This window comes from Bos taurus, chromosome 4 (assembly GCF_002263795.3).
Source record: "Bos taurus isolate L1 Dominette 01449 registration number 42190680 breed Hereford chromosome 4, ARS-UCD2.0, whole genome shotgun sequence".
Taxonomy (NCBI): domain Eukaryota; kingdom Metazoa; phylum Chordata; class Mammalia; order Artiodactyla; family Bovidae; genus Bos; species Bos taurus.
In genome coordinates, this window is record NC_037331.1 from 76,916,489 (window position 1) to 76,942,953 (window position 26,465).

General features: G+C 46.5%; 1 protein-coding gene across 2 annotated transcripts in view; it reads left to right on the forward strand.

Moving 5' to 3' along the window:
* Positions 1-1,148: 1,148 nt before the first annotated feature.
* NUDCD3 (NudC domain containing 3) overlaps positions 1,149-26,465 on the forward strand; it is a 70,453-nt gene continuing 45,136 nt past the window's right edge. Inside the window, exons 1-2 of one of the 2 annotated variants that reach the window (XM_005205595.4) lie at positions 1,149-1,372; positions 6,494-6,804. In XM_005205595.4, coding sequence (XP_005205652.1) covers positions 1,181-1,372; positions 6,494-6,804 — 503 coding nt within the window. In that variant the 5' untranslated portion in view covers positions 1,149-1,180. The remainder of the gene's footprint in view (positions 1,373-6,493; positions 6,805-26,465) is intronic. The other variant, NM_001075997.1, reaches the window with a different exon arrangement.

Sequence of the window (26,465 nt, forward strand, 5' to 3'; positions counted from 1 at the left end):
CTTAGTTCCTGGACCAGGAATTGAACCTGGGCACTCTGAAGTGAGAGTGCAGAGTCCTAACCACTGGACCCTCAGGGAATCCCCTGTAAATAGGTCCTAAGTCCAAAAAGTTTCAGAACCGCTGCTCTAGAGCAATTTATGAGTTTGACTTTGTTTACAATTCATTAGAGTCCATACACTATGAAGATACATGTTAACTTGTAGATTTCAGGCCAGTAGAGATGCAAATCATTTCTATCCACTAGGAAAGATAATCTACATCATTTTATAGGACACCAGCCAGCATTGTATCCAATCTAGCCATCTTACTCTGTTTTCTGAAAGCGTTATAAATACCCAGTTTCTCGAAAAGCTTCTTCAAACTAGCTTTATCATATCATTGGTTACTGTTAATTAAAATGGATAAATCTCTGATGTGTTCATTATATATTTGAGTGTTATGTTTTGAGTTTCAGATTATGCTTTGAAAGACACTTAGAACATGTATACATGCTGTCTGTGTATATATATATATATACTATGCATACGCATATATACTACACACACACATATATATGCGTATATGTATATTTCACAGGATGGCACACCAGATTATTCTGCATCTAGCTCTTTCCATTTAATACTGGTACATGCACTCACTTGACAATCTTGTCTTCTTTTATTTATGCACATCACCTTGCATTTCACCCACGACTACGTTAGTAACGGGAAACACACCAACAGAAAGGTCTCAGTTTCCTCTTGGGACTCGCAAGCAAAGGGTTCTCGCTGTCCCGCCTAGTTTCTGGATATCCAGTCTGGAACACAGCCCACAAACCACGTGACAACAGCGTGGCTCACGTAACAGTTGTTGCCCGCGCTACAACTTTTCCGCCAGTTTCCAACATGGCCACTAGGCGCCCTCAATGCCGCAGCCCCGGGCCCTCTTGCGCTTCCCGGCCCACTTCTGCTCCTCAGCGAGACCTCCCGAGAAGCCCGGGGGCAATAGGGGCGGTGCCTGGGTCCAGTCGGCTCCAGCGCAGTCCAGCCCATCTCCACCGCGGGGGCGAACAAGAGCGGACCGGAAGTTTCCCGGGCGCGCTAGCGGCCGAGGCCGTTACTGCAGAGCACCGGAAGTGGCCATAGGCCGGCGTCCGGGCCGCGCCCGCAGTGAGTGAGCTTTCCTCCGGCCGGCGACGCCATGGAGCCCGGGGCGGCCGAGCTGTACGATCAGGCCCTGCTGGGCATCTTGCAGCACGTGGGCAACGTTCAGGACTTTCTGCGTGTGCTTTTCGGCTTCCTCTACCGCAAAACGGACTTCTACCGCCTGCTGCGCCACCCGTCGGACCGCATGGGCTTTCCCCCGGGGGCAGCGCAGGCGCTGGTGCTGCAGGTAACGCGCGGTGGGCGGGAACCTCGGGGTGAGGTGGGGGAAGATCGTGGGAGCCCCGATCCCCGCGAACCCGCTCCCGTAGTCCCCCACCCTCTGGGAGCTCAGGCTCCTGCGAGCCCGCCGCTTCCTCCGCTGCCGACCTCAGTTCATTCTCTGGCGCTTCCCCGGACCCGCCTCCTGCGGCCGCGGCTTCTGCCGAGATGCTAGTCTGTAATCAGTTTACTCCTGTGCGAGAGATGCCGGCTCTAGAGCAGCGTGGTCCGATAGGGTGTATTTGGATGTCAGAAGCGTAGGGCCCGGTCAGCTCCAGCAGCGCGTAACCCCTTCGAGTGACAGGGCCGGCCAGGCAGAGAATGAAAACAGTGCAGGCTAGACTGGGGAAGGGGCGGCGGCAGCACGGACACCTGCACACCTCAGAACTACGACTACTGGACGAGGGGGAGGCTGTGTGATGGGTGTGGTTCTCTCATTTGAAACGTGACTTTTCACGTCGAAGACCGTATAATAGTACTTAATAAGTTTACATGTGAGCATATATCTGTGCATCCCAGGTTAAGCTTATGTTGGAGGCTATCATTCACTGAAGTTGACGTGGTATTTGAAATGTAATAAGCAAGAATTCACACTCTCAGCCGCCGCAGGCATTGGAGATACACTGGTTATGCGGATGGTTAAATAATGGTTTCTCTGCTTGGGACACTTACGCTATATTTAAAGAGATGAAATACAGTAGCAGGGATCTTTGCCTGTTATCTGACAGAGCCATTGGAAGGAAAGGAATAGAAATGATCTTTTGGAAATGAAGACAAGTTTTGTAGAGGAGGTGGAATTTTGATGGGATCAAAAGAGGATACTCAGTCAAGCATTGAGCCAGGAACCTGAGAAGGTAGAAATGCTGGCGATACCTCTCACTGTTGTCTAGCACTTTACAGTTTATAGAGTGATTTCAAAGGTTCATCTCGTGAAGTCTTGCTACTCACTTCAGGTTGGTCCGATATTACTTTCCTAAGTGCCTGCATGAAGAAACAAAAGCTTAGAATGTTTGAATAACAACCAGAGATGATATGGTCAAATGAGGAGTGAGGTTGGTATTCCGTTTGAAAACTTAAGGCTGTTCCTCATCCTTGTAGTGGTTAAGTACCATCCAAGTGATCAGAGAACTGTGTGTCAGAGATGGTTTTTAGCAAATCCTTTGGCAAATGAATAATTTCACGGAAGCCTGAGAAGTAGATAAGGTTGAATTTTATGTGGCAAATGAGGGTGCCAGTTCAGCAGATCAGGTGTTTTGACCAAACTCATCATATAGCTAGAGCTCAAAACTTCATTTTTCTGATTCCATATCTTTCTGTTCTATTATTTAACCAGTCCATTGTAGAGCGGCAACACTTTTGTCTAGGGTGATCTTTTGCAGAAAAAAGAAAGGAACATTTACTGAGCACCTAGCAGTTGTTACGTAATTTTTGTTCTAGGTTGTCATTTGTTCCTAACAACCTGAAAAGGTTGATCTTTCTCCTTGTTTTACAGGTGAACTGACAGAGGTAATTCATGAATCTGGTAACAGTATGTAAGACACCTGCTATGTTTTAGAGACTCTCAAAGGTTAAGACTTGGTGAACAGTTTAATAAAGTGGAGGTAGGGAACAAGGCAGAGAGGGGTGGGATGGGCCAGCAGTGACCCAAGGTTTCAGACCAGGGCACTGTAATATCAGTAGTGTATTCACTGAATTGTCACATGTGTTTAGGGGAAGAAGCTTAGTTTTAGACAGGTTGAATTGGAGATTGCAGACAGAAGTCTCTGTCCATAGGCTGTTGAATTGTGGGACTGAATCTCATGGGAGGTAGAAGAATCTGAGTGGTTTGAAGGAGAGGAGCTGAAGGTGAAGGAGCACGGCAGAGAGAAGGTGCTTTTGGAGGGAAGGACCCCAGAGAAGGAATTGGAGAAGCAAGAGGCTGTAGGAGTGGGAGGGGGATGGAGGGAAGTGGGCAGGGCAGTAAGTTCCATGGAAACCAGGAGGGACAATTTCTAGCAGGTAGTTAAGAGGAATGTAGTGTTTTTTGAAAGTGGTTCTGAATCGTCAGCATTGCCCAAGGAACTTTAAAAGAGCAGATGTCCCCTGGTTATTGTGGTTGAGTAGATCAGGGTAAATCCTGGGGAGCTGTTCTTTTATTCAGAGAGGCATTGGGCAGTGGGGTGCTTGGGGGTCTTTTCAGAATTCAGGCAAAGAGAGTTTGGATGGGAGTATTGTAGTGCTCCATTCTGGAACTCCTGTTTTCCCCTGGTATTTTGGGGTATGGGATGTTTGTGTGGTTTAAACCTTCTTCAATTTTTCCTCCCAGTTCTAAGGGCTTGCACGCCAGGCTGTACAGTTTGAAGGACCTTCAGCAGGAAAGATGCATGTGGAAATTGTATTCCACTCCCTTATTTATTAGTGTATTTTAAGAAAACAGTAATTTAGACTGACATTTTGTTCATTTCAGTTGAACCTGTGTTTATTCTGGAGTTCAGTTTGGGAAGCCTGCTTAAAAGGTTACCACCCCCTTCCCCCCCCCCCCCGCCCCCGCCACCCCACCTCCCCATGAGAGTCAGGAAAGCTAGCTCTTTTTGCTCCTCCTGGAGCTTCTTGGGAAGTCTTGGGAGACTCACTCTTCTCTCTGTCAATTGAGAAGGTTGCTTGGAGGTCAGGGACACATCTTCCAGCTCCGCAATCCAGAATTCTGAAATGAGTGCTGAGGTCAGCGGCGATGTGAGAGGTGAAGCACGTGTCATCTTAGAGGATCCGGGGGTGCTGAGTAAGCAAGGGCAGTGGGGGCCACAGTGTCATCAGGAGTATGAGGCCTGGGGTCCAAGGGAGGTCCCAGTGTTTGGAGAGAGCCCTTGCTGTTACTTCTTTTCTGGAGTTAAGATGAAGATGTGGTGTGTCAGGAAGATGAACGGCTCTGAGGGCAGTGGGTCTGGTGTCTGGTAACATTGACATGGGTGTGAGAGGAGTGAGTCAGGGGCTCAGGTTCTCTGGAGAAGCAGAGATAGGTACTGTTTCTAGTTTTTAACCTTAGGATTTCCCTTGCCTTCCTCTGCCTCCATTTCCTTTCAGTGTTTAGTGTGCTTCCTGTATAATTGTTTACTTTCTTCTTTCATTGGCAGGATCTTGGGCAAGTTACCCTCTGAGCTTAGTTTTCCCTCATCTTTGAAATATCAGTGCTATCTTCCTAACAGCATTTTCCTGAGGGTTGTGAGAGAATGTTTATAAAAACACTGACATTGTAACTTCTCTTGTTCTGTCTTCTGGCCCAGTGCACACAGCAGTTATTTAGCCCCTGTCTACATTCTAACCCTTTGGAAACTGACTTCTACACACTTTAAAACATTTTTGTTTTGTTAAGACTACTTTTTAGAGTAGTTTTAGGTTCAGAACAAAATTGAAGGGAAAGTACAGAGATTTCCCATTTACCCCCTGCCACCCCCACCCCTACAGCTTCCCCTGTTGTCAATATCCCCCACCAGAGTGGTGCATTTCTTACAATGGATGGACCTGCATTGACATATCATAGTCACCCAAACCCAGACTTCACTTTGGAGGTCATTCTTAGTGTTGTTCACTTTATGGGATTTGGACAAATGTATGATGACATGTATCCCTCATTATGACATCACACAGAGTATTTTCACTGCCCTAAAAAAATCCTGTGTAGTCTTACTTGTTCATTCCTTTCTCCCCTCAACCTCTGGCGACCACTGGTCTTTTTATTGTCTCCAAAGTTTTGCCTTTTCCACAGTGTCATATAGTTGGAATCACACATTGTGTAGCATTTTCAAATTGGCTTCTTTTACTAATATGCGTTTAAATAACCTCCATGTCTCTTCATGGGTGATAGCTCATTTCTTTTTATGGCAGAATAATATTCCATTGTCTGGATGCACCAGTTCGTTTATCCCATCATTTATTGAAGGATATCTTGGTTGCCTCCAAGTTTTGGCTCTTATGAATAAAGTTGCTATAAACATCCGTGTACAGGTTTTTATTGGTACATGTTTTCATCTTCTTTTGGTAAATACCAAGGGGCATGGTTGCTGGATTGAATGTAAGGGTCTCCTCCCACCCACTTTTCAACGTGGATCTTCTGGCTTTCCTGTCTCCAGCTGCCATAAGAGATATTTCTTGATGAGCCCACCTCTTGGCGCTGTGACATTTCCTCCTGTCATTCCTCTGGAAGACATACCTTTCATTCAAGGTCTGATGCAGACCCCCTTCTTCTAAGAGATGTCCTTAGCTCTCTGTCGCCAGAATGCTTGTTTGCACCCACATTCCGATGGCATCACATGTATCTATCACAGCCTTTCCTGTCAGACTTGTCACTTCTGGGTCTGTCCTGGCCACACTTCAGGGTTATGTGCACCCTTAAATAGTGCATGCAATATGCCGTTTTCCTGTGCACTTTTTGGATGGAGAGTTGCAGTACTTTTTTGGGTGTGACTGTGTCCCAGGAAAGATTAATGACTGATCCACATGCCAGAAAATTGAGTTGTTCAAGGGTGGGAGCTGTCGCTGGATTTTTGGTGCTCCTGGCAAGTTGTAGGCACGTTATGAATGTCTTTTGAATTCCCAGGGTGAGACTTGCACTGTCCCTCCTCCCATGCAGTATAGGACGATAGCAGCAACCCAGTGAGCCAGCCTGCACTGTGGACTGAAATTCAACCAATTCCCCATCTTCCCTTTTTGCATCTGAGTTGTTGGGGCCTTTATAGCTCCCAGCACCAGGACAATGGGTTCTTTGCATTTTGAACAAGACTCTCTGGGGCTGTAGAAGTAATGACAGATGAGACCATTTAGTTACACGTCTTTTGACGTAAATATTGGGCTCATAGGTGTGTAAATATTGTGAGCCTTGGCTTGTAAAAGTTTCACTTTTTCATTGATTTTTGGAATTCCCCTGTTAAAGATTGTTTTCGTAGTGGCTTTTGGTGAATTTGAAGTGCATTTCCATTTTGCTAGTGGGAACATCTTCTTATCTATTGCTTTTTCATTCTTTTTTTTTTTTAAACCAGATTTTGCTGTATTTCTACAGAATGTGTGATACAGTACTGGCAGATGAACTCAACACTGAATTGCTGTTTGATTTTAGGTATTCAAAACCTTTGACCACATGGCCCGTCAGGATGATGAAAAGAGGAGAAAAGAGCTGGAGGAGAAAATCAGGAGGAAGGAAGAAGAGGAGGCCACGGCGGTGGCAGCTGCCACAGCGGAGCAGGAGCCAGTTCCAGCCCCGGTTCAGGAGGTGGAGGTAGACTCCACCACAGACTCAGGTGGGCCCCAGGAGCCCCCAGGCCCACGGGGCACCCTGCAGGAAGTGGCTGTCAGCTCTGGGGAGGCAGAGGCACCGGGAGCAGATGCTGGCGCTGCTGAAGCCCCCAGGGAACCGCTAGCTCTTCCCAAGTAAGAATCTCTACTCGGCTGCTTCTTTCCTTTCTTTTTCTTTTCCCCCATCATGATTTATTACGAGGTACTGAATATAGTTCCTTGTCCCATACAGAAGGATCTTGTTTATCTGTTTTCTACATAGTAGTATGTGTCTGATAATTTAAACTTATAACTTATCTTCCCTTTTCTCTTTGTTAACTGACAACTTATCTTCCCTTTTCTCTTTGTTAACTGTAAGTTTGTTTTCTGTGTCTGTGGGTCTGCTTCTGCTCTGTGTATAAGTTCATTTGTATCTTTTTTAGATTTCACGTGTGAGTGATATCCTATGATACTTGTTTTTTTCTCTGTCTGGCTTACTTCACTTGGTATGGGGTATGGTAATCTCTAGGTCTATCCATGTTGCTGCAGATGGCATTATTTCCTTTTTTTTTAATAGCCCAATAGCATTCCATTGTGTGTGTGTATGTGTGTGTATCACATCTTTATCCACTCATCTGTTGATGGCCACTTGCATTGCTATCATGTCTTGGCTATTGTAAACTGGGGTGCATATGTCTTTTCAGATTAGAATTTTCTCTGGATATAGGAGTGGTATTGCTGGATTTTGTGGTAACACTATTTTTAGTTTTTTAAGGAACCTCCATGGTGGCTGTACCAATTTGCATTTTTACCAACAGTGTAGGAGGCTGGCCTTTTCTCTACATCCTCTCCAGCATTTATTATTTGTAGGTTTTTTAGTGATGGCCATTCTGACCAGTGTGAGGTGATACATCATTGTAGTTTTGATTTGCATTTGTCTAATAGTGATTTGATCATCTTTTCATGTGCCTGTTGGCCATCTGTACGTCTTCTCTGAAGAAATGTCTGTTTAGGTCTCCTGTCCATTTTTTGTTTGGGTTCTTTGTTTTTTTTGTTATTGAGTTGTACATTATTTATATATTTTGAAAGCTGTAGGTCAACTAGTTCAGTCCTCTTCCTTTTTCTCTCTGTAAGGTAAGGTAATAGTCTGCCCACAGTCATACAGCCAGTTAAGAGCTTGAGCCAAAGTTAGAGCACTGGGTTCATAGAGTTATGCTTTCCCATGAGACCTACTTATCCGTGTGGAAGTTTCTCCTCAGAGTCTTGATTCTGTTCTTCCCCTGCAGAGTAACTGCTGAGATGCAGGCCTGCGATCCTCTTGGTCTAATGGACACGTGAAGAAGTTGTCTGATACGGGGGACTGTGGACCCAGAGTTCCCCCCAGAGTCTGCCATTTAGTAAATGTATTATCTTGGGCAAGCAGGGTCACTTTTCTGTGTCTCCGTTTTCGCCTTTGCAATGCAAAGGTGGTAATTACAGCACCTGCCTCACTGGCTGTCGTGACTGTTGAATGAACTAAGGATCATACAGCGACTGAGTGGAAGGGCTTCAGTCAGGCCCTGTGTTGGTACTTGTCTTCACTTTTCAGAGGTTCCGCTCCCTGGTGCTTCACTGCTCCCATTTGGGTGAGAAGAGCTGATACCTCCTTGTGTATGAGCTGAGGCAGTGTCTGAAAGACCATGCTGCTCCTGGCCTGTTTCTGTTTTTAGGCAAATCTGCTTTCTTCCCTCTTTAATAGGACCGCTCCCTGCCCTCTCCTGGGCTACCTCTCCTGCCTCATCCCTTCTAATTTAACTTCCCTTCTGTTCTTCCCTCTCCTTGCACTGTGCCTGTGACCTGTTCTGGGGAAAATGAATTTTTTGGAGACAGGTTGGGGCAAGACAGCAGAGTCTGAAAGGCTGAGGTCGACTGCATGGAGGATCAGTGCCTGTAACCACCATGTGTTCAAGAGGGGGTTAACTGTATGTGTGAGAAAAGCCTGGAAGGAAATACGTTATGAGTGGAATTGTGAGTGGTTTTCATTGCCTTTGTTCTTCCTTACTATATTTTCTAATTTTTCTATAATGATTTGTATACTTCATTTTACTAATTTTTTGCATTCTTTTTATGTCTAAAAACTCTATTAAAAGAGGGGGTTTATTTTTGATTCATGAGTAATAGATTAGAATAGCTGCCTTGTTGTTTTGCAGAGACCCTATTCTTAGACCAAAGAGTTGTGTTCTGGGTTTTGTGAATCCTACCCTGGTGTAAGTATAGACTGAAGACTTGGGTGTGTCCCAGAAAACCTTAGACTGATGCTACAGGCTCAGTGGTTCCAGGGACTGAACCTTCTTGGCCTTCAGGTACTTGCTGATTTTCCGTGAACAAAATAAGAAATTGTGGTCCAGATCTCTAGCTCGCTCTGACAGACACTGCTGGGGCAGCTCTGAAATGGAACATGAAAGCCGTCCTTGTCCCCCTAGTCCCTCCAGTCAGTGCCCAGAATCACTTATCCTGTGAACTGTAGATCTGGAAAGCGAAAGAAAGAAAGTGAAAGTCGCTCAGTGGTGTCTGACTCTTTATGACTCCATGAGCCTGCCAGGCTCCTCTGTCCATGGAATTCTCCAGGCCAGAATACTGAGTGGGTGCCGTTCCCTTCTCCAGGGGATCTTCTCAACCCAGGGATCGAACCCAGGTCTCCCGCATTTCGGGCAGATTCTTTACTGTTTGAGCCATCAAGGAAGCCCCTGTAGATCTGGGGATTCTGTTAATTAAATAACCTAAGACAGTTACTCTTGAGGTAGCCACACAGGAGCATTGCCTTTCCTGGGTACCCTGTCCAAAAACCAGTTACCTAGAGTCTGATTTCCAGTTTGAGATGACTGATTTCTGATTCCTCCTGCTTGCTACCTGTTTGCTGGTGGTTCTGCCCAATGTTGGGTAGTGGTGATGGCAGCTTCTCTCAGTCTACAGGCAAATCATTCTTTGGAGTCAACTCCTTGTCCCCAGCCTAGGCCCTGCCAACCACAGGTTAAAGTTTCTGCAGTGTACATTTTTGCTTATACATAAAATAATGTGCAGATTTTTAACACCTGCAGATTTTTAACACATGCCACCTCAGGGCTTAAGATGCCCAGTTTTATTCCTTAGAGAAGAGAGCATTTGGGCACACAGATTTCCTTGTCCATACAAGATAGCTTTGAGAACATGCTTACTTTCTGCAGGGGAACTTCACAGTATATGAAGCTTCACAGCTTCACAGTGTCTGAAGTGAAGATACTGTAAAAAGTACTGCTTCGAGTCCCAGTGTTTCTATTGTACTTGACCCAGTGAACTGTGCTCAAAGGACTTCTAGGGATACTGCTGGGAAACTTTCAGAAATGCTGATGACATTACTGTTGCTGTGAAAGGAGAGGGATGCAAAATCAGTACTATCAACATCCTAATGGCTACATTGGACACCTCTCAGAGCAGCTGGTGGGTGGGGTTTGCCTCTGATCCCATCTCTGTGTCTGGTCCCACTTTGGTGGCAATAGGTCCTGCAGTTTTGCTCTGGATCTGCAGGTGTCGCTGTAGGCAAACAGTAATAATGGCACTTGCTGGTGCTAGAGTGCTGACAAAGATGTCCAAAAGGCTGTGCTACCTCTGGCTTTTGCCTTTATAAAATCATGAACAGAATTTTTTAAAAAGAAGAAAAAGGAAAGAAAGCATTATTGGCTCTTCCACAATACAACCTTGAACTGCGCAGATTCATCTATACATGGATTTTTTTCAGTAGCAAATACTACAGTACTACAGAATTCCTGAGTCCCTCCTGAGCTACCCATCTTCCTGCACAGGGAAGCAGACAGAAGAGCCTCGTGAAGGGGTGGTGTCATGGAACTGCTTGATGCATTGACCTGTGTGGTAAAGTCCTGATAGAAAAAGGGTGTGTTAGAAAGCTGCTCAGTGCTTCTCTTATTTTGGGTGGCATGGCCTTTGTGTTCAGTTATTCCACTTTCAGATTCCAGATTTCCAGTAGTATACCCAGCAGATGTTTCATCTTCATCGCGCTGGTGCATTTGCCCATGCACAGCACGCTCTTCAGTGCTTCTGTCCCCTCAGTAAGGTCTTCCAGCCTTCTGTCCTGCCGCCTGCCACAGGTAACTGCGTCTCCTTTGAGTGTGTGTTTCCTCTTACCATTTGTTTATGACTAGTTCTCACATCTTTCAGCGTTGGGCAGAGACTTACTCAGCCTGTCTCTGGTCCTAGCTCCATGTTAGGTGAGTGTCTGATGCATGCTGAGTTCATTCCTTCGTGCCTCTCCTTTGGTTCTGCTCACCCACATCCTGTGACATCTCTGCCTTAGAGGTGCAGAGGGCATCTCTGCATGGGCTGTCACAAGAGCAAAAAGGCAGAAGTTTTCTGCCGGGGCATCCTCCCTGCGTGCAGTCACGCTGCCTGAGAGCTGGCTTTCTGGGCTGGTCTCTAAACAGGGTCCTTCCTTTGTTGGTCCCTGCTTTTTCAGGTGCCCATTGCAGGAGGCCCTTTGATAGAGTCACGTGGACATACCGGAATGCCACCCCAAGTACCCGCCCTGTCGGCTTATGGTGAAGATTGACTGAGGTCAGTGTGTAAGACCTGATGAGCAGGAGTCCTGCACATAGTGAGCCCTCAAGTAGGTACTGTTCTCGGTATTGCTTTTCTTTCCTTAAACAAGAACAGACTGTTTTTCTTCTTCATTATAATCAGTGTAGGCTATTTGGATAACAAAGATAAGGGTATAAAGACAAGAACACATCCTACCATTTCCCCTTAATTTTATGGGATATTTCTGCAGTTTTTTCCTATGCATGTAAACGTGCATGCATGTGTTTGAACACACACGCGCACACACACACGCACACACAGTATGCTTATAATATAGTTCTCTTACACTTGGCTTATGTTTTGCTGAACATTGTATGCTGAGCATTTCCTGCATCCCTTTTGCTGATTTTGATTTCATGTTGTGTGTGCTGTTGAGTGTCGTGTGTCCAAGAGGTTCTTTTGCTCAGATGAAGGTGTTGGCTGTAAACATGCATTTTGAGAATAGTAAGTGGAAAGCCAGAGGTCCAGGGATGTCTGCCTGCTTTCCCCATAGACGCAGCTCTCAGACCTCACTGGGGCTGTGCTGGGCCCGCCTGCCTCAGGGTCTGTTTTCAGTCTCATCCAGTAGAGAAGCTGCTGTCCCACCCAGCGATTCACCCTGAAACTGCCCCTTCTCTAAGGAACCTCAGGTGTAAGAGGCCTCAAGGATTTGATTTAAATTACAAGTCAAGAAACATGATATAGGTTGTTTGCTAGAAGTATTTTTTTTCCTCTAGAAACATTATATTCCTGTTTTCATTTTGGGATTCATTTCTAGCTTCTAGGCTTCATTTAGAAGAGGTTAGCCTGTATATCTTACAGCAGTGACTTAAGATTATTGGATACTGAAGCCGCATCATAAAAATGACCTGGTGTCCTAGCCTGTGAGAGTGACATGAGTGTGTGGGGAAGGAGGGGGCCAGTGAGACTCCCCCAGGGAGCCCCCCCCCACCCCGGGAATGTGTACTTCAAGATGCCAGAGCCTGACATTCTTCCTTTCCACCGATGAGGAATGGAGATAGCAGTGTGAAGTGCTTTGCTTGAAACCATAGTTAGAAGGGAGGGCCAGAGTCAAGGGGAATTGAAGCAGTACTCAGTGTTCTCTGGGGCCCAGATGTTCTCTTTGTTGTGTTAAGAAAAAAAAGAAAACAGCTATTACCAGAACTGTCTGAGAGATACTTTTCAAAAGTAACACAGTCGGTTTCTATTTGAGTGTTTTTTGGTAGCATTGAAGAAGTATAGAGAAACCTATATGCAGGTCAGGAAGCAGCAGTTAGAACTGGACATGGACCAACAGACTGGTTCCAAATAGGAAAAGAAGTACGTCAAGGCTGTATATTGTCACCCTGCTTATTGAACTTCTATGCAGAGTACATCATGAGAAACGCTGGGCTGGAAGAAGCACAAGCTGGAATCAAGATTGCTGGGAGAAATATCAATAATCTCAGATATGCAGATGACACCACCCTTATGGCTGAAAGTGAAGAGGAACTAAAGAGCCTCTTGATGAAAGTGAAAGAGGAGAGTGAAAAAGTTGGCTTAAAGCTCAACATTCAGAAAACGAAGATCATGGCATCTGGTCCCATCACTTCGTGGGAAGTAGATGTGGAAACAGTGGAAACGGTGTCGGACTTTATTTTTCTGGGCTCCAGAATCACTGTAGATGGTGATTGCAGCCATGAAATTAAAAGATGCTTACTCTTTGGAAGGAAAGTTATAACCAACCTACACAGCATATTGAAAAGCAGAGACGTTACTTTGCCAACAAAGGTCCGTCCAGTCAAGGCTATGGTTTTCCCAGTGGTCATGTATGGATGTGAGAGTTGGACTGTGAAGAAAGCTGAGCACCGAAGAATTGATGCTTTTGAACTGTGGTGTTGGAGAAGACTCTTGAGAGTCCCTTGGACTGCAAGGAGATCCAACCAGTCTATCCTAAAAGAGATCAGTCCTGGGTGTTCATTGGAAGGACTGATGCTGAAGCTGAAACTCCAATACTTTGGCCACCTTATGCGAAGAGTTGACTCATTGGAAAGGACCCTGATGCTGGGAGGGATTGGGGGCAGGAGGAGAAGGGGACGACAGAGGATGAGATGGCTGGATAGCATCACTGACTCGATGGACATGAGTTTGGGTAAACTCTGGGAGTTGGTGATGGACAGGGAGGCCTGGCGTCCTGCGATTCATGGAGTCCCTAAGAGTTAGACACGATTGAGCGACTGAACTGAACTGACTGAAAGAAGTATAGCTTTTTATGCTTGCTTTTTTTTTTTTTCTGTTGAAAAAAAAGTATATGCACCTTGTGAAAAATGTATTAAGTTGACTTTAAGTACAAAGGGGAGAAGACAGAAGAATGTCATGGATCTGGGTGTACTCCTTGCCAACCTGGCACCCAGCCATTTCTCCCCCTCCTGTGTTATTTAGAAGTAAGTTTTATCTCATCATTTCATCCGTAAATGTTTTCAACCAGTGTTTAAACTTCCAGTTTTTCATAGTGTCATAATGTTTAAAAAAGTTTAAATCTATAAATTAAAGGCTCCAACCACATATTGCTTATAGTTGACCCTCTGCTTTTCTATTCTCAAAATTTATTTGTTTAAAAAATCAGGTTGTTGATATGCTGAGTTTCCCACTCCCTGATTATTTTGTAGTAGAGTAAATGGTAGGCTGCAGTCCATGGGGTCGCACAGAGTCAGACACGATTGAGCGATTTCACTTTCACTTTTCATTTTCATGCAATGGAGAAGGAAATGGCAACCCACTCCGGTGTTCTTGCCTGGAGAGTCCCAGGGACGGGGGTCACACAGAGTCGAACATGACTGAAGTGACTTAGCAGCAGCAGCAGAGTAAATTAGCAGTTGGATTTAGGGTGAACACTTTTGAAAGGTATGTGAGTGTGTACTGAAAATGAGTTCTCCCTAAAGGCAGCCATTGTCCATACTTTTGTAAAAACCTTTTGAATTTATTTATTTTTAATTGGAGGATAATTAAATAATTAAATAACCAATGTTGTTGGTTTCTGTCATACATCAACATGAACCAGTCATAAGTATACCCCTCCCTCCTGCCTCGCAGCCCCTCTAGGTTGTCACAGAGCATCGGGTTGGGGTCCCTGCATCATACAGCAAATGCCCACTGGCTGTCTGCTTCACATATGGACATCTTTATGTTTCAGTGCTACCGTCTCAATTTGTCCAGTCTCCTTCCCCCGCTGTGTCCACAAGTCTCTTCCCTATGTCTGTGTCTCTACTGCTGTACAAATAGGTTCATCAGTACTGTCTTTCTAGATTCCATATGTATACATTTATATACGATATTTGTTTTCTCTTTCTGACTTACTTCCTTTTGTATTACAGACTCTAGGTTCATCCATCTCACTAGATGTAAAATTTTTCTGTCTTATAAACTTTTATTTTTCATATTGATTTATATATGATATACTGTGTGGACTTTTAGTTACATCCCTGAGCAGCTGACAGGCCGCTGACAAGGACTGAGTCTTTCTGTTGCCAGGTGCCCTTTTTCCTGATATGCATGGTCACTGTCTTCACAACTACAGGACTTTTAAGATGCTGATTGCTGGACCCACCCCTCGAGATCGAATTTGACCGGCCTGGCTGCCACTGTGTGTCAGAGTTTTCGGAAGCATTCTGGGCGAATCTGCCTGTAGCTAAGGGTCAGACTTGACTGCAGCCGTTCAGCTGTGGCACAGTATTCTCCTGCGTGGCATGGTGTCATTGTTTAGTGATTCTCCGCAGGGAGTGTAATTAGGCTGTTTTCAGTCTCCCACCGTCACAAATGATGCTGCAGCGAGTGTCCTGTACCTGCACATGTTTCTTGGAACATGTGTATGAATATCTGTTGGATGAATTCCCAGAACAGGAATTACTGGGTCAGAGGGTATGAAGTGTGTAATTTTGATGGATGTTGCTAGAGTGGTCTCACAGAGGTTGTAACAGTTTGTTCTCTCTCTCCCGGAATGTCTGATGGTGGGTACCTGACCCAACCCCAGGTGCCAGCCAGCAGCCCTAACACATTTCTTGACTGCTCTTACCTTTGCTCCATTGGTTTTACTTAAAATGTGTTTTTTCCTTTTTTGTTCCATTTATTCATAAACACTAAACCATTTGTTCTATTTGTTTGTTAGTACCTAGCTGTTTTATTTACAATGGCTTTATTGTGACACATTTTAATACTTGGTTTAATCCCTTGTCAACAGACTTTTCTGGAAAATTTTTCCATGTGAAAAATTCTGTTGAAATTTTTATTGGTAATACATTAGATATGTAATTGTAATTAGAGAGAAATGACGGCTTTACCTTATTGAGTCTTTCTGTCTAAGAGCTAGGTACATTTTGTTTATTCATGTCTTGTTTTATATTCTTCTGTAGAATTTTAATGTTTTTACTCAGTAAGTCCTGTGCACCGATACTGAATTCTCTCACTGTTTTGTAATGGTGTCTCAGTTGCTTTTCTTGGATTTTCTAGGAATATAAACTCTTTAGTTTTATTATAGTGTTTTAGTGACAACTGTGTTTAGTAATACATTATATATATTTTTAATATTTTTGTAAATTCATTTTTTTTCTCTCCCTTAAAATTTGTTGCTCTGAGCCCCCTGGAAGGGTGGAGCTGACATTTGCTTGAAGGGACGGGGTAGGGGATGGCTAGTTCTGGGGGTGACAGGTTAGGCTTCGGCTGCAGTCATGTGCGTGATGTCCGTGAGTGATGTCGGTAAAATCTGAGGACGCTAGTGATCTCAGGTCTGGAACTCAGAGGGTGGGATGTAGGCGGGACTGGAGTGGGAGTTTGAAAAGCATCAGTATATGAATGGGTCTGAAGCCACTAACTGGATGAGATCACAGACTGGATGAGGCGGTGAGTGTAGATGGAGAAGAGGTCCAAGGATTGAGAGCTGGGGCACTGTACACGAGGTGAGGGGGCGTCTGCCTTGGGGTCAGGAGAGTGGGGTGTGTGATTGGGGGCAGAGCAGGGCAACCACGAGTGCCCTGCCACGAGGGTGGGAGGCCAGTGGTGACACGTGTGCAACATTCGCTGCTGCTCCACCCTGTGCTTGCTCTCTGCTGCATCCTGCGCATCCTTGGCCTGCTTTTGTCAGTCGTCACTCCCTTCCTTCAGGACACACTCCTGACCTCTCCCCTGGTCTCTGTTTCTGTGGTTGGCTCTCCTTGTGGCAAGCGCTTCTCTGGCCTCTGGCTCAGACCCTTGTCTCTGGCCCCTGGTGGCGGCTCCCGTGTGTGTCCCCATGTAAACTGCCTTTTTTATATCTTTAGCCCCCTGTGTTAGTTTTCTCACCAGGGAAACCAGGAGAAGGGCAGCTGGCAGAAAGTGATGGAGGGACAGAGCCCAGCTTTTCTGTTACTGTGTGCACCTTGGCTCTATTTATCCTGTCCACCATGTGTCCAGTGCCTGCGATGTCCCTGGCACATAGCTGGCACTTAGTAACCAGCCTAGTGAATGAGTGATTCATATTAAAAGTCATATTCAAAAGTGATAAACTTTTGAATTTTAACCTATCTAAATCCATTACCGAGTAACATTCAGGTTTTCTTGAATTTTCATAGAGTTATGAAAATTTTCATAGAGCTTTCACATCTATGTTCTGTTCATCCCTGTCTTTTATGGCAACTCAGCATTCTGTAAACTCCTGGTTGAGTCCTGTGTGACCACAGAGCCCTGAGTCCCTGTCTCTGTATGGAGAGGCCAGGCACTTAGCTTTCCTGCTGGTGAAGAACCCTTGAGGGACAGGCCTGGGACTGGTGGGAGTCCAGAGCCCTAGTCTGAGCGGGCCTTGGGCTCTGTAGGCTATACTGCAAGGAGGCTGAAGCAGGCCCTAGTTTTTAGTCTCTTTCTCTTAAGCCAGGGAATCCGTCCTCCTGTGGGTAAGAGAAATCCTTCTGGGAAGGCCACCAGGTACGACAGGTGGGGGCTCAGCAGTTGGCGACATAGGGCTCTACCTCCAGGTTCGCTTGGAGAAGCCCTGGAATAGGTCGTCTCGGATGACTCCGCTTTGAATCCTGTGTGCCTAGTTGGTTGTGAGCTTGGATTCTGAGTTTCTCTTGAGGGTCAAGTGCATGTCCCGGTCTCAATGATGCGGTGGAATGCAGTCAGTTGTTTCTTAGCTAAACAAGGGCCAGCATGTGCTTTTGCATATAATTCTCAAGGTCTATTTATTTTGTGGTCTTTAAAAAAAAACTTTCTGTTTTAGATGATTAAGACCTGCCAAAAAAAGAAAAGTTGAAAAAACCATGCAAAGAATCCTGTGGATCCCTCTGTCAGCATGCCAGATGTTTGTACCTCCTGTGACCAGGGGCTGCTGTGAGCACATCTGAAGACCTTGTTCCGTTTTCACCCACTGTTCCATTAGGGTCCTTTCTGCCTGGCCAGCATTGCATTTGTCGTCGTCACTGCATTAGGGGCATGTCTCCTCAGTCTCCGCTCTCTGGCACAGTTTCTTAGTCTTCTCTCTCATGACCTTGACACTGTTTGCTTGGTAGAGTGTTTCTCAGTGTGGTTTTTGTCTAATGTTTTGTTTTGACCAGCTAAGGTGGTGTCAGTGACTCCTTTTTTTCTGTGCTAAAGAGTTACTATTTTCCCCTTTGTAATTAATAAGTGTCTTGTGCAAGAGATACTTTGAGACTCTGTAAATATCTTTGTTTCTTCTCATATATTGCCCACTAATTTTAGCAACCATTGATTATTCTCTCCTGAAACAGTTACCGCTGTGGTGTCTGCCAAATTGCGATTTCCCGTTTATATCCTCCTTTCCACATTTATTAGTTGGGATTATATTGTTAGGAATGGCTTTTCTTCCTCCTCCACTCACTCTCATTCATGCACTTGTTTCTGTGTGTTGGAGTGCCTTACGATGTTGATTCTGTAGTTATGACCCCCATGTCTTGTGTTGTTGCTCAGGAAGCCCGTCAGATGGACTTATCCTTTTGACATCTTCACATCATTTTCTGAGCACTTCTCATGCTTGTGCCACAACATGTTCCATGTCATCCTATTGTGAAGTCGGCTTTTTCTCCAAGAGGCCTTGGGGTTTGTTTTTTGCATTTTTGGTTTTTTTTTTTGCCGTGCTACATGTGGGAACTTAGTTCCTCAACCAGGAGTTGAACCCGCTCTCCTTACATTAGAACGTGGAGTCGTAACCACTGGACCCCCAAGGAATTCCTGGGCCTCGGGTTTAATTGGAGAATGGTCTGAAATTGAGGATCTGGGCACCAGGTGTATTATCACTGCTTGTGTCCTGGCTACTAGGCCTGGGTTATGCCCGTTTCCCGGTTTCTTTACCTCTGAAACTATCCTGCCCAACTTTTCACTTCCAGTGTTCTTCTCTGTGCCCCCTTAAAAAAAAAACTCATGGTATGGATTAAGGGTGTGCATCTTGGGAGTCAGAAACCCTGCATTCAGATGCCAGCTCAGACCTTGTTAAGCTGTCTGGCCTTCGGGCCTTAGTTTTTCCATATGTCAGGTAGGGGTGATGATTCTCAGCTTAAAGGGTTGTTGTGAGGGTGAAGAGAGACAGTAAAATGAGAGTGTTAGTTCAAGCGGAGGGTTCACTTGGATTCGTTCATCCAGCAAGTGTTTCTGGAATGAATACACGTATAGGTTTGTCTCAGGATCTGGGGCACGTGGCGTGCAGCAGCGCCAGGCCCGGTGGGCCCTCTGGCCGGCTGGTGCAGGGGCAGCGCCTTGGACGCCTCCGCCTTCCCGAGCTGCTCTGAGCTGGAGGGAGGCGGGGGGAGGAGTGGGCGCTTGGCTGTCCCCAGCTAAATGAGCAGTCCCGGTTCTGTCAGTGCGTTCTGCTTCCGGCAGCGAGCCCCACGCTGGGCTGTGGGTGGCATTGTCATGTGTGGAGTTGGAAGGAACTACTCCCCTCCTCTGGCATAACCTTTCTGCCTTCCTTGGCCAGTTCTTCCGTGGGGTGGGGTGGAGTGGGGTCGAGTGTGACTCGCGCTAAGTGCGGCATGGGGGCCGATGAGGGGGACGGAGTCAGTGCTCTTCACGTTTCCATGAGCCCTCAGGTACTTAGACAGAATCTTTTCTGTGGGGCAAATCAGTAGGAAGTGCTGTTCCCCCGGTCCCTGCAAAGCCCTGTGCCTCGGGCAGCCACTCCACCCCCGCCAGCGTCCCTGGGCAGGCAGGCTCGCTCCCTGGGAGCTTTCTGTTCTGCTGCTGCCAGAGTGTCACAGTAAGTGGGTAGGTAGGACTAGCTGTGACCTAAAAACACTTGAGCATTTTCTGGGCGTCCCTGGGGAAAGCTGAATAAAGTAGGAGGAATGTCATTTCAAATGCTCATGTTCTCCCAGGAGAACAAACTTCCAAGTCTTTCCTGGCCTCTTGTTTCTGAAGGCAGTGCTGCTGACTCTGCGACCCTGGTGCCCACAGGCTGGCCCTGTGACCCTGGTACCTATGGGGTGACCCCATGACCCCAGCACCTGCATGTGGACTCCATGACGCTTGGCCCACATGCTTGGCAGAATGGGTGCTGCACAAAGCGATGTCATGACGACTGGTTTCTTAACTTGCTTTGTGGGACCGCCCACCCCAGCCCACTCTGTTGGGTCCTGAATAAGAGAACAGAAAGAAATCTGTTCTCCATCCCAAGAAAAACAAGTCCCCAACTCTCCGAAGAGCAAAACACAAAGGGAGTACCTCCCAGAGCTCAGGGTCGGGAAGGAGGGGGATGGTTGCCACACAGCAAGGGTCCGTGGAGCTGGGTGTGGTCCCTGTCCTCCGGCAGGTTGGCAGTGCCCTCTTTCAGAGTAGATCTCACTTTAACAGCAGTGTTCAGGTTTCTGCCAAGGACACTGGGGAGAGCCCTGCTGAGGGTGGCCCAGGGGCTGGAGTCTCACCTGCCCTGGTTGGCAGTTTCCATTGGCTGCAGGGTAGAGGCTGTGCCCCTGGGTCCAGTGGTCATTTCTTTACAGCTGCCTTCTTGTGCTCATCTCTTTCCCACTTTGTGGTCTTGTGGCCGAGGACCTTTGATTTTGCTGCTGCAGTGTCTACTTAGATCTGCCTCCCGTTATCTCTCTAGCCCTGATGCTCATGCTTAGTTGCTCAGTCGTGTCTGACTTTGTGACCCCATGGATTGTAGCTGGCCAGGCTCCTCTGTCCATGGGATTCTCTAGGCAAAAATACTGGAGTGGGTTGCCATGATGTCCTCCAGATCTTCCCAGTCCAGGGATTGAACCCTGATTGCCAGCATTGTAGGCAGATTCTTTACTGTCTGAGCCACCAGGGAAGCCCCCCGTCTAGCACTAGAACTTCCTTTTTCCTTAAAACTATTTTTTGCTGATGTTTTGAAAAATGCTATATGCAGATATTTAAAGGGATTGTAGCAGCAGAAAGGGGAGCCATGGAACTTCAGTCCTCCTCTCATCATGACCCCGCCTCCTGTTCTTTCCGCAGAGAGGTGTCTCTCCCCCTACCCCAACTCCGGGCATGAGCCAGTCACCACGGGGGAAGTCTGTGAGGATCCGTAGATGTTTATTTATGCCTCACCTCTACTTTTTAGAAAACAGACTATTTTTTAGAGGAGTTTTAGGTTCACAGCAGAGTGAGCAGAGTACAGAGTTCCCACGCACGCCTGCTCCCACAGGCACAGCCTCCCCCACGTCACCACCCTGTCTTTCAGATTGAATTTTTGCAGGGATGATAGCATGCTGTGTACATTGCTCTTCCCTTGCTTCTTTCACACAGCGACTCTTACAAATGTGTCCTCGCCGGCCTCATCGATGCCGTGTGTTCTTTGGAGCGGCCGCCTGGCGTGTTCCGCTGTGTAAACTGTGCTCGGTGACTCTGTCTGCTCTGTTGGCCGTGTTTCTTGTGGAGTTAGAGAACGGTGACCAGACTGTTAGATTCTGAAAGTTCTCAGAATGTCTTCAGAAGTAATACATATTCATTGAGGAAAATGAGACAGCTCAAAAGCCTAGGAGTAGGGGTTGTCCGTTTTCATAAGGTTTTTGGTCCACAGAATAAAAAAAGACAGATTTGGGCGTCTGCAGAGGTATTTGTTTCTGTGACTGGTGTGTTCTTGAGATGTCCGTGTGTCATTGGCCTGAGCCATGCCACTGTCACCTGGAGGTCGGTCTGGAATAGAGAAACACGTGATGTAACCCAGCATTTAGTCCATGGGGCCTTTTCCTTTCTAGATGCCCTGCCCCTTGGGGGACTGTTACAGAAGCACTGAGTTCTCATTTATTTCATCCAGAAAATATGATCCTTTGAAATTTTTCATTTATTTTTCCTTACACAGATAACTGAAGAGTACACTCAGAAACAGATAAATCTCAGGCCCCATTTGACCACCCCGATTGCAGTGTGCTCCCAGAGACAACTACTTTCCTGGAGTTCACCTTTTGTGTTTCCTTTTTTTTAAATTTCAGTGATCACCAGTTTCTCAGCTGGCCGATGGATTTTCTAGAGTCCAGTATCCCTCCCATCGCTTGGAAGGGTGATCGTGTCTGTTGTGGGGTCCTGGTATCCTGTTCCCTCTGGGGCTCACAGCAACACTTCTTTCCCTGTAGAATTTGGTGGCCCCCATCCTGGGAAGCTGGCTTGTCTCAGGGCTTGGTGATTCCTGATTTTGTGTTCCTTTTTGTGCTCCAGACTCCAGTTACCCTGTCTGTGAAGTCTGTCATTGATTCACAGCTGGTCTCTAGCAGTGTTTAGCAGGGCATGGGTGGCCTTGGCTGTACTGTGTCCGTCTCTGTTCTGCAGGAATGGAGCACCACTTCCTACGTGTCCCCAGACGTGTCCCCACACTCTCTGGGTTTGGTGCCACTTGGTTCATATTTTGCGTGTACTGGGAAGAGGGCAGGAGGTGAACCTGTAGTCCTTCTGTTGTCCTGCCCTCAGCACACTGGCCCTTCTTATTTGAGCAAGACCACAGCTGGGTCTGTCTCAGCATCTTTGACCCCTCCACGCAGACTGGGGCTTGAAGCCTCCTACTCGGTTCGTTGCCTTTCTCCATTCCCTTTAGTCTCATGCACACTCAGGCAGGTGTGTAAGATAATTCCCCGAAACTGGTGGCCTCCTCTCTCCCTCCCCACCTAAGGCTTCTGGTCACTTAGCCTAGCTCGTTGACACTCATTTTCTCTCCATTGCTTTTGTCCTGCAAACCTCACACTCTGCACCGTTTTATTTCAGACTTCTCCCCAGGGAGCCGTCTCCCGCTCTCCCTGCCTGCCTCCATCCCCGGCTCATTCCCTGCTCATCCCCTGATCCTACCAGAATGTCCCTCTTCTTGGGAGGACACTCCCCTCTATGCCCTGGCTCCTTTTCTGTCCTTCTCCCTCTCTGACCATGCCACTGGTTCTGGGTTCAGACTGCCTGAGGTTAGTCACGTATCCTTTTCTGCATCTCAGACTTGGTCTGTGTGCATAAGTACAACTTAGGCTTGAGGGGTACACCCCGAAGCTAATTATCCGAAGCAGGTTGTAAGTGAGAAACTGAAAGGTCATCTGCCTGAACTGCCCCCTCCACATGCCCAGGATGCCCTCCTGAGTTCTGGGGAGACATGGGCTCTCGAGCATCAGCACCAGCTGGCTCAGCAAGGTGCCCTCTCGGTACAGGGCTTGCCCCTGGCTCTGCTGAGGGGACAAGGCCACCCCTGCTGAGGGCCCCCTGGCCCCTTCATCTTCCCGCTGTCCCTAGACACTGGATCGCCTGGCTCCAGACTTGGAAGGCCCCTGGAATACTTGGTAAATTTACCACATCCTGCGTAGTCGTGGTTCTTGCAGGCCTGACGGTGGTCTGTTCCGCCACCAGCCGGAAACCTGGTTAGCTGTAAGTGATGAGGTTGAGCTGGAGCCCACCAGACACCCCAAGCCTGTGTCTTGTGTGTCTCACAGTTGAGGCTGCTGCCCCCGTGAAACTTTCACTTCGATCCACAGGCGGCTTCTGGCCAACTTGAATTCAGAATCTCCCAGGGAAGGGAGTTCGCAAAGATGGGGCCCTTAGGCAGAGTGACACACCACACGCATCTGTTATGGGTGCAGTTTTCAAGTATAGTCTGATGTATTTTTACAAGCGAGCATTGCCATGAATCACCACCCAGAACAAGATATTCCCAAGTGAGAAATAACCGGAAACTTGCCCATGTGCTCCCTCCACCCCCTCCCTTACAGTTGCGAGTGTGTCTGTGGTTTTGTTAGATCAGCCATGGACACTCCCCTGTGGAAGGCTGAGCTGTCTGCATTCTTAGCGCAAGTGTCTACGAGCCTGTCCCCACAGCTCGGCCAGCGGAGGGTGTGCTGAGCTTTTGAATTTTTTGTTCTTTGAAAGATGAGATACACTCATATTTTTAATGTTTATTTCTTTTATCATGTGTAAAGTTGTGCATAGTGACATGCAGCTAAGGCTAATTGTGTATCTTTTTTTGAGAGTACTCCATCTTTTGCTCATTTTTCTGTTAGGGTTTGTTATTTTTTTACTTTGACTTTCAAGAGCTTGTTCTCTATTTTGGAGAAATTAGGCTTTTATCTGTAATATAAATATTTTCCTCCAGTTTGTCTCTTGACTTTGTTTATGTTAGGTTTTGCTCCAAGCAAAAGCATTTTTTAATATTCATAATGTTTGTGTTATAAAATTAATCAATTTTGGGGGGAGAGTTCTGGAGTTTGAATTAGGAAGCTTTTCTTGTGCTCAGTTCGGGAAGGATTTCAGCCATTTTCCTCAAGTACATGTTTGCGTTTTTTCTATAGTTCTGTGAAAATAACCCTTGTGTGGTCTCATTTTTTTTATATTTATAAAAGATCCATTTGCTCTCTCTGTATGTGTGAGATGTGGATCCAGTGTTACCATTTCCAAAATGTCTCTTCAGGTGTCCTTATGACATCTGTGGTACACTGCAGGGACCGAGTTTTGCAAGAGGACTCTGACAGGTCTGGGCCCCTGGGGGGAGCCTTTGGCTCAGCCTTGGCCCTCTCTGAGGCAGTGGTGGCACTGAGGGGCCACACATCGTCCAGGAGTGTCCTGTGGTCTGAAAGATCTTGTCAAGCAGTGCTCCTGCTGGGGAAAAGCTCCCTCACCTCCCTGTTCTAGAGAGTCTCTGAGGCACTGCTTAGCACTTGCTCCCCAAAAGTGTCTGAGTGGATTCGACCTCTGAGCCTGGGTCAGGACGAGATGGCAGCAGAGCTGTGGACAGTGCCTGTGGACAAGTCACAGTTCCGTCCTGGGTAAATGAGGGGATTGTGCTGGATCATCTCTGAGGTCCCTTCAGCCCTTTGTCCTGGACGTGCACGGAGCAGTTGTCTTGCGTGGAGCCACAGCGTCCCCTGAGTGTGGCCTGAGCCCTGTGCACACTGTTCTTCGTGGGCACAGAGGCTGGCAGGTGGCTTTGTCTGTGGGGATAAGCTGTGTGGCTTGGTGAGGATGGTTTTGGGGATGATTCAAGCACATTATATTTATTATGCACTTTGTTTCTAATCTAATGCCGATGCTAATCTGATTGGAGGTACTGGTCCGTGGCCAGGAGGTTGGGGATCCCTACTTTAGATCCTGTTTTGCTTTTCTATAAGTTTATATCAAGAGGTGATTCTCCAAAGAGTTGCTAAGCATTCATTTATTTAAAAAGTGAAAACTCTGTTTCCTCCTTAGCTTCTTAACCTTGCCAGACTGTGCTCCCTTTTTATAAGAAATACTTTGTGTCTTTGCACTTTACTATCCTAGGTGAAGTTTACCAGTGCAGGTACTTAAGTCTACCAGTGCAAGTCACTTAAGTGCTGTGCTAGTCAAGCGTTTTCAAAGAGGTGACTAACTTTCAGGAGAGCCCAGAATCAAACAGATTCATACACAGTTGTATGCCTGGAAAATTCAGTGTGATGAGACAGGCAAAAGATTGTTAGGGTTTTTTTCTAAAATTAGGCTCTATTTCAGGCTCAGATTAGTTGTAAATAGGCTGCCTGAAGTTTAGAGGGAAGTGTGGGGGCTTGAGGGCAGAGGACAGTGTGTAGGCAGAGTCACCTGCTTCCTCCAGGCCCCCAGTGCTTCATGGCATCTCTCTCTTTGGTAGCTGTCAGCCAGGTAGGACTTTGCTGTTTTCATGCACATTTGAACAGGTGGAATGAGCTGCTTTCAGGTTTCTTTATTCCATGAGAAGTTAAGCTTATACACACACACACACACATTTATATGTTTTTTAATATTTATTTATTTGGTGGCTTTGGGTCTTAGTTGCAGCACTCGGTGTCTTCATGGCGTCATGCGGGAGTCTCTTGTTGTGGCACATGGGCTGCAAAGCTCACAGTAGTTGCAGTGTGAGCTTAGTTGCTCTGAGGCATGTGGGATATTAATTCCCCAGTTAGCTCAGTCGCTCAGTCATGTCTGACTCCTTGCGACCCCAAGGACTGCAGCACGCCTGGCCTCCCTGTCCATCACCAACTCCCAGAGCCTACTCATACTCAAGTCCATTGAGTCGATGATGCCATCCAGCCATCTCATCCTCTTTTGTCCCCTTCTCCTCCTACCTTCAATCTTTCCCAGCATCAGGGTCTTTTCCAATGAGTTAGTTCTTTGCATTAGGTGGCCAAAGTATTGGAGTTTCAGATTCAGCATCAATTCTTCCAATGAGTATTCAGGACTGATTTCCTTTACGGTGGAGTGGTTAGATCTCCTTGCAGTCCAAGGGACTCTTCAAGAGTCTTCTCCAACACCACAGTTCAAAAGCATCAATTCTTTGGCTTTCAATTTTGTTTGTAGTCCAACTCTCAACATCCATACATGACTATTGGAAAAACCATCGCTTTGACTAGATGGACCCAGCCTGGGGTCAAACCTGAGTTCTCTGCATTGCAAGGTGGATTCTTAACCACTGGACCACCAAGGAAGTCCCAAATTTATATTCTGATCAATTTTTTATACTTATTCTCATCCTGGAGACATGATTGTTAGAGGATTTTGGCATATGAATTGCATGTGTGTTGATTTATTTATATAGGTTATTACATAGTGAACATGTTAACAACACACTGAAGGGTTGCATTTGTTCAGTACCTGTGACTAAAACCCTAGAAATTAGTTTCTGTTGAAATCTTAGGGCAATTTGTGAAATGTCATTAGTAAGCAAGATGTATCCAGTTCTTTTACTGTTACCTGAAATATTCTCAAGGATCTAGAGGTAACACACATTTCTCTTTGTCTTTCCTTCTCTCCCAGGGAGTGTGTGTCTGGCTTTATTTTTACAGTGCTACAGATAGTCTCCT